At 54.9% G+C, this 8,435-nt stretch overlaps 1 protein-coding gene across 1 annotated transcript in view; it reads left to right on the top strand.

The window, feature by feature from the left end:
* Positions 1–4,635: 4,635 nt before the first annotated feature.
* Positions 4,636–8,435, top strand: part of TAS1R2 (taste 1 receptor member 2) — a 16,534-nt gene continuing 12,734 nt past the window's right edge. The window contains exons 1-2 of the mRNA XM_040987704.1: positions 4,636–4,817; positions 5,906–6,206. Of these exons, the coding sequence (XP_040843638.1) occupies positions 4,636–4,817; positions 5,906–6,206 (483 nt within the window). The remainder of the gene's footprint in view (positions 4,818–5,905; positions 6,207–8,435) is intronic.

Genomic DNA, 8,435 nt, shown 5'->3' with positions numbered 1-8,435 from the left:
GTCCCACCCTCCCTGAACTCACACCTTTGTCGCCTCTTCAGGGTTAGGGTGACTGAAAGCTGTTGGGCTCTGTTCCCTCTGCCCCCCTCACCCCCCCCCCCCAGACTCGGGGCCCACTTCCTGCCCTAGTGGCTGAAGCTTCTTTGCATGGTTACCGCAGTAAGTTGCCATGTCTGCGGTGGCCCAAGGAGCCCCTTTATTTCCCTGTCTTGGCTGGAGGCCCTGGGCCTGGAGCGTGAAACATTTGGTTGAGGCCGGACATCGCTGTCACCACCGTGCTACAGGCCACCAGCTGAGCATGCACTCCAAGCAAATAAGGGGGCACCTGCACCGGCTGCTGGCTACCAGGCTGACCTGGAGCTCCTGGGAGGACAGAAGATGCTCCTTGGATCCCCAGCCACACCAGTGCACTTGTCCTGTGACTCCCGTTTCAGATGAGCAGAGTGAGGCACAAGTGAATAACAGTGGGAATATGTGGAAAATGGCCAAGCTGAATTTTTGTCCCACATCTCTGACCACCAGTCCTCTGCTCAGAGCTGCCCCTGGCAGCCTGCAGAGCCAGACAGGGCTCGGGTCCCAGCCTTCACCCCTCTTCCTGCACTCTGACCCCCACAGGAGCTCAGAAACAAATGAAATCATGCTGGGGCCCATGCTCTGCCAGAGCCTCGCCTAGGGTGCAGGAGTATCCAGGAAGGAGGAGAGGCCAGGCCTGAGCACCTGTTAGTGGCCAGATGCCCCCACTAATTAACCTGGGAGCTCCTCTCAGACTGTGAGGAGGTGACAGACCCACTGCACAAGGGGCAGGACCAAGAGTGGGTCTTGCTGCCTGTGGCTGCACCTGCGCCCCTTGTATTGGTCCCTGTTGGGAGAACAGGTAGCACCTGACCCTCAGGTACACAAGGCACAGAGTTTTGTCCAAGTCTCTGCTGTGCCTGCTCCCAGGCCCGAGTGCCCAGGCAGTGGTATTCAGCCATTCAAGCGTTTGACCCAGTATGCGTGGAGTGGAGCCAGGAAGCTGTCTTCTCATTGGATACTGGCCCCAGGTTATGCCTCCAGGCAGGCATGGCTGTGCAACTCAGGCCTGGGAGAGGTCACATGTTTGCAGGTGGCAGGCCTAGGACCCTGAATGGTCAGCTCTTAGAGTCATACAGTCTTTCACTACAGTTGAAGATCCTGTGACCAGCAGAAGCCACTAACACTGTCATATAATATTTACTTGCATTGATACAGCAGGTGCTCATTCACTTATGGTTTGAAAGTGGCTGCAGCTGCCTGACATGTGAGGGAGCTAGAAGGAGTTGAAGCCTGCTGGCCAAACACCTATCTGCTGGCCAGGCAGGGCCTTCTGGAGCCCCACAGAGCATCACCACCCCCTGCCCCCTATACCATCCTTCACACCCTGGTCAAGAGCTTCACGAACCACTTCCTCCCCAGGCTGAACTTTCCCAGCTCTGTCAGGGCAGGTGTCTGGATGCTTTGCACCTTGGCACCTGTTGTAGTGGTGTCAAGGACCATGGTCCGGTGTCAACGTGGCTGAGTGACCTTGGCTGGTCCCATCACCTCTCGGAGCCCCATTCTCTTCTTGTGCAGAATGGAGCTAGAGCAGCGACTGTACCCTCCTTCCCTCTCGTGTTGCTAGGAGGATCGGACAATCTAAGCAGGGAAATGAGCTTCATCCCGGGTTCTGTCAACAAGAACCATTCTTGTGTGCTCATCATTCATGTGAGGTCTGAGGACCCCAAGACACGAGGGATTTGTGTCTCCCTTGTTCTGGACAGCCTGTTCTTTTTGATTCAATCTGAGGCTTAGACCATGTGTCAGTGTGCTGGAAAGGATGTGAGCTCTAAGGTGTAGCAAAGCTGGATTCCAATCCAAGTGGTCCAAGCCACTTCATCACTGCATCTTGGTTTGCTTGTCTATGCACTAGGGATAGGAAGTTGCCCCAGAACTCACACAGCCACCCACCGCAGAGCTCAGTGGGACAGCTATGGGAATATTGGAGACAGCCTTGCCCAGGCTCCCCAGGGTTGCTTCCTCCTTAAGGCTGTCACCGTTTGGGCTTGTGCTCATTTGAAGTCCCCCCAGATCCTTCTGTGGCTGAAACAGATCAGCAGCCAGCAGATTCGCCAGGAGGCATTGGTGGGTCTCTGGGCGTATACTATCAAAACGGAGTCTCCCTGTGGCTTCCCAGCTGCCAGGGGCTGCCCACACCCTTGGATTGTTAGGACTTCCCTGGGGAAGGTCTTGCCCTTCCTTGTCCCCACCCACTGCTGCACTGGAGCTGCCCAATTTTGAGCTAGTAGAGGGAGGTTGGGAGTGGACAGCAAACAAAGGTGGAGGTGGAGCTTATGCAGTCTCAGCTAGCTCCTATAATCCAGTGCTCCAGCAAGATCTGGGTCTGCAGAGGGGTGGTCAGCCTGCTAACAGCCACAGGAAGCAGCTCCACCAGTGGGACCCCCAGATCCTGCCCTCCTTGGAGCCCTGGGGCCTCCCCATCCTCTGTAAGACTGCCCTAAGATTGCATGCTGCTCTAATCTGTACCTGCTAAGAGACATAGACCAGGGCAGGTGTCTGGCCTAGGAGTTAAAATGCTGCTGGGATGCCGGTAATTCACACCAGAGGGACTGGGTTCAAGTCCATCTCCAGTTCCCTGCTAACGAGCACCCTGGGAGGCAGCACAGCATGACTCAAGTCCCCAGATCCCTGCCACCCATTTGGGAAACTCAAGCTGGGGTTCTGGCTCCTCCCTTCAACCTGACCCTGTTCTGGTTGTTGTGGGCATTTGAGGACATCAATCAGTGAATAGCAGATGTCTTCCCAAGATTTTAGAATTAAACAGGATGACAGGGCCCATGGCACACTGCAGCAGACGACTGTGCTCCCGTCAGTGCTGTGGTACAGCTTGTAAAGCTAATAATGTTGTATCGGCATCTGATATGGACTCCAGTTTGAGTCCTGGCTGCTCTGCTTCTGAATCAGCTCCTTGCTAATGACCTGGGAAAGCAGTGGAGGATGGCCCAAGTACGTGGCCACTGTACTCACATGGGAAACCAGAAGGAAACCCCTGATTCCTAGTTAGACACCCGACTCTGACTCTTACAGCCATTTTGGGAGTGAACTAGTAAATGGAAGATCTCTCTGCCTTTCAAATAAATAAAAAATATATCTTAAAAGTGGTTGTACTCATGGACACCATTGATCCGCTGAGTTTCATGGCACAGACCTTGCCTCTCCCAGGCTGGGTCAGTCTGATTCCATCCCCAACCCATCCTGGTAGCACCATAAAGCTGGTCTCACATACTTTTGGTCAACTTCCCTGGAGCTCAAGGGGTGGTCACCTGACATTGAGAAAAACATGTGGTTGCCACGTGTAGGCCTCAGTCTCCCTTTCTGGGTCATGGCTGCAGACCCTCTTAGCTCCAACACAATCAGCCACCCCCAGGACCTTCCCGTGTTGCCTGCACTCACCAGGGCCCAGGCACAGCCCACCTTGTCTGGTGACCCTGGCTGTGCCACACTAGCCATTCTGCTCTACCCAACTCCCAGAAGTGGTCACCGCTGCTTCTTCGCTTCCTGCCTGCACGCTTGTCTCCTCCACATGGTGTGGTCCCAGAGGGGCCATCCAGTGGGATTCCTAGCCTAGACTTGGCAGCTTCCTGGGCTGGCAGATGGCAGCTGTCAGAGGGAATAAGGCTGTATTCCACTGCTGACCACCATCCATTCTTTTTGCTGCTGGAGTGATGGCCTGCTGACGTCACGTGATGTGGCCATGAAAAGCCAGCCCTGGAGTCAAGACTGTGTCCCGGCTCAGCCAGTTGTGACAGGGGCCTGAAACAAGTGGACGGCTGCTACGGCCTCAGCGGAGGCTGGGTGCCAAGCCCTGGATGGAGTCACTTGTACCAAGCCTTAACAAAACAGAACTAAAGAAATGATCAATCGATCAATGAACCAATCAGCTGAATCCAGCAGGCTGTGACGCAGGAGACATCCCGCTGGCACTGGATAACAAAGCCTCTGCCGCGGGGAGCTCACACTTGGAAACCCCAGCCCTGCACCCAGCAGCTCCTGTTCCATCTCTGGCTCATGCCACCCTGGTTATCGATCCTTGTCACCGACCCATGTGGCTTCCAAAATAACTTGCGTCATTCTTCTTGTTTGGCCTTTATCTATTGGAATGATTGACCTTTGCCTTGTGAAACTTGTCCTTGCCCACCACCCGGTGAGCACACACAGGGCTTGTCGTGGCCCCACGTGTGCCCGTGGATGGCTCCTTCTGAATGAGCCCAGGGGGCCTGGGTGCCTCTGTTGCCTTTTGCTGTTTGGGTTGAGTTCCTGTGCCTTTTCCTCTCACGTGTTTGACACATCAGGGAGATGATCCCTGCACACAGCCCCCTGGGCAGTGTAGCCCCCTGAGCAGGACACTCGGTTCCTCTCCCAGCCCACCCTCGGCCATGGTGGGCTCCAACACAGGATCACATCTCTACTGGCCCCCTTCCTCCCCGCCCTCCATCAACAGCTCCACCTGTCTCAGAGGCAGGCCCATCACTATGTAAATGTGTGTGCAAATGCTCCAGTGTCATGCTGCCTGCTCTCCTGTGAGGCAGGGTCGCCTCCCCAGGCTTCTGACAACCAGCCATGGGTCTCCACGCCAGGAGAGCCTGCTCTCTGCTCCTTCTGCTGCAGGTCCTGGCCAAACCAGCCCAGAACTCAGATTTCTATCTGTCCGGAGACTATCTCCTGGGTGGCCTCTTCACGCTTCATGCCAACGTGAAGTCCACCACTCACATCAGCTCGCTGCATGTGCCCAAGTGTGAGGAGTGAGTCTTACGCATGCGGGTGGGGGTGGGTGGAGAGGCCAGCGCTGGCACTATGGTTCGGGGAGGGCCTGGGCAGGCCTTGAGGCTCAGAACACCACTCCTCATCCATCCACCCAGCCCTCTGCACTGGATCCACCCCATGGGTCCCTGGGAGAGGGCCTGGATGATCCATGGCACCCAAATCTCTCATGCTTGAGTGTTGAAACACCATGACCTGGATGGTCCCCGTGCCTTGTCCCTGTGTAGAGGGACAGGACATTGGAGCTCACCCAGACTTTCCTTCCCGCTCCAGCCACCTGTGAGCCCACCTCACAGTGGATACGGCCTCGGGATGCAGGGTGTTTTCTGCAGCAGGTTCTCAGACTGGGCAGGGGAAACTTGGTAGTTCCCAAGGGCTGGGGTGAGTAGGGGTGCCGCTCTTCTCCCACTCTTCTGAAGGCCTCCTGTGGGACACTGGAGCAAGCCTGGGTTTGTAAAACAGTCTGTTCAGAGAAGATGGAAGATTCTGGGAGATACAGAGAAAAGGACAGTGTAGAAGACCCCTAAGGATGACCCTAAAAAGCCATCCTCCATGTACCCTGGAGGGGGATGTGAGGGTGGCGGTGCCAGTGATGCCACCTGGCGTACCAGTGGGGATTCTGATGATGGTGACCATGGGTGTGGTGGTGATGTCAATAACATTGATAATGAAATGGTGAAGAGAACAGTGACAGGGATGGTGGTGGCAGTGGTGATGGTGTGACCATGTGCAATGGCACTGATCATGGTAACAAGGCTGAAGTGGTAGGGTACCAGTGGTGGTGATGTTGGTATGCAGTCATGGTTGGTGACAGGGGTTGCATGGGGTAATAGTGGTCACATCTCAGGGCTTCAGAAAGGTGGCCACAGGGATCCTGGTGTCCCAGGGACATGACCTTAGAGATGTGGTGTGGTGATAAGTCTGTGGAGAAAATGCCAGAATCTTCTGGAACGTCTCTTTTCAATGAGCCCATTGGCCAGGGAGGAGGAGTGGCTGTCTGGCTCTCCCATCCCCACCCCTCCTCATTCTGGTCCTGCTCCTTCCTCCCCGCCTGCTGTGGCCCCTCCAGGTATGAGATGAAGGTGCTGGGTTACAACCTGATGCAAGCCATGCGCTTCGCCGTGGAAGAAATCAACAACCAGAGTGACCTGCTGCCCGGCGTGCAGCTGGGCTACGAGATGGTGGACGTGTGCTATATCTCCAACAACATCCAACCTGTGCTCTACTTCCTGGCACGGAACGACTACTTCCTGCCCATACAGGACGACTACAGCCACTACGTGCCCCGTGTCGTGGCCGTCATCGGCCCTGACAACTCCGAGTCCACCATTACCGTGGCCAACTTCCTCTCCCTGTTTCTCCTTCCGCAGGTGAGGCCCTGGGCCCCGGGAGAAGAGGCTGAGCAGGGCCAAGAGGGGAGGATGTGCGGAGGGCTCAGCGTCATCGCCCCCTCGCCCCCATCAACCATGGCAGCGGTGGGGGAGTGGGCATTAGGAATGTATGCAGATAATTAATCCCGTCTTGAGGAGGCAGCCCCTCCTGTGGTTTGAAAGTTCAGGCGTTGGGGACAGACAGACCCGGGAGTGAGTCTGGGCTGCTGTGACACCTTTGGCAAATCTCTGCATTCTTCTGGGTCTCTGTCTCCCCACCTGTAAAATGGGATTCTGGGAGTACCAGGCCAGGACTGTCTGAAAATGAAAGTGACCTGAAGGAGCCTCTAGCACACAGTAGGCTCTTGTCATCAGATAAAACTCAGCAAGTGCTCAGTATTATCCTGCATACTTGCTGGGAGTGGGCTCTCACAGTGGGTCTTCAAAAAAAATGCTATGAGCATTAGTTCTACAAATTTTTAAAAGATTTATTATTTTTTTTAAAGGCAGATTTACAAAGAGGAGAGACAGCGAAAAAGATCTTCCATACATTGATTCATTCCCCAAGTGGCTGCCACAGCCAAAGTTGAGCCAATCCAAAGCGAGGAGCCAAGAGTCTCTTCCAGGTCTCCCACATGGCATCAGGTTGTAACCCAAAGGCCTTGGGCCATCTTCCATGGCTTTCCCAGGCCACAAGCAGGGAACTGGATGGGAAGTGGAGCAGCTAGGACACGAATTGGCACCCATATGGGATCCTGGTACATGCAAGGCAAGGACCTTAGCCACTAGGCTATCACACCAGGCCCTTGTTGTATCATTCTGATTATCATCATTGTACAACTGAGAGCCTGTCTAATCTGGTACTGGTAGAGAATGTCTGCCCATCGTAGGGTGGCCAACCCAGACTCAGCACCCAGTCAGTGGCTCCCAGGGCTGGGGTGACTGCTGAAGATTTATTATCTAACATGCCTACCAAAGCTCTGAGACGTAAGTGCTCGATACATGGTACAGTATTTCCCCCCTTCATTTGGAAGGCAGCACACGTGCGTACACATTCTCACATTTATCTCCCACCTGCTGCTTTACTTCCCAAATGCCCACAACAGCTGAGGCTCAGCCAGGCCAAAAACTTTATCTGAGAAACTTTATCTGAGTCTCTCACATGAATGGCAGGGACCCAAGTACTTGAACCATCACCTATTGCATGATCCGAGAGTCAAAGCCAAGTACTCAGATTCGGGGTGCAGGTGCCTCACAGGGCATGTTACTGGGCCCAGCGCCTGCTCCAGTGCTAACTTTTTTTTTTTTTAAGATTTATTTTTATTATTTTTTCATTGGAAAGGCGGATATACAGAGAGGAGAGACAGAGAGGAAGATCTTCCATCCGATGATTCACTCCCCAAGTGAGCGCAATGGGCCGATACTATGCCGATCCGAAGCCAGGAGCCTCTTCCGGGTCTCCCACGCGGGTGCAGGTTCCCAAAGCTTTGGGCCGTCCTCGACTGCTTTCCCAGGCCACAGGCAGGGAGCTGGAAGGGAAGCAGGGCTGCCGGGATTAGAACCGGCGCCCATATGGGATCCCGGGCGTGCAAGGCGAGGACCTTTAACCACTTGCGCCACCGCGCCAGGCCCATCCAGTGCTAACTTTTAAATAAGAAGCATCTGGGCCAGGGCTTTTGCTCCTAAAGCAAATAATCTGTTGAATGCTTGCTGTGTGCCTGGTGTGGTTGTAGGTGCTGGGTATAAGGCTAACCAACTTTACAGCCTGTGCAGGAACCCCATTGGTGGGGAGACAGGCACAGCCAGCCTGGGCACATGAGTGGTCCAGGTGTCATAAGGAGGGGGGTGGGCAGAATTGGGGGCTGCAGGCCGATGGACAGGAGAATGAGGCCGGGGATGGAGAAGAAGCGATTTGCAGCTGAGTGGCAGGTGCAGACTGTGGGGGAGGAAGGCGGGAGGATACTGCCACCTGCAGGCCAGCGATGGTGGAGTCGGAGACGGCAGGTGCTGGAGGGACAAAGTGATTGGAAGGAAGGATTCTTTGTGCGCTGAATGGTGGGCTGTGAGTGGAATGGGTCCAAGAACACGAGCTCAGGTAGGGATGTTTCGTGGCCGGCAGCTGCAACCTGGAGCAAGGTGCGGGCTGGGCCACCCAGGAGTGGAACTGAAAGCTGGGAAGACTAGATGGGATCGCCGTGGGGGTGGGAGCAGGCAGCAGGTAGAGAAAGA

Source organism: Ochotona curzoniae, unplaced genomic scaffold (assembly GCF_017591425.1).
Source record: "Ochotona curzoniae isolate NIBS_2020 unplaced genomic scaffold, NIBS_Ocur_1.0 contig_4792, whole genome shotgun sequence".
NCBI classification, from domain to species: Eukaryota; Metazoa; Chordata; class Mammalia; order Lagomorpha; family Ochotonidae; genus Ochotona; species Ochotona curzoniae.
This window is presented reverse-complemented; position numbering and strand designations above follow the sequence as displayed.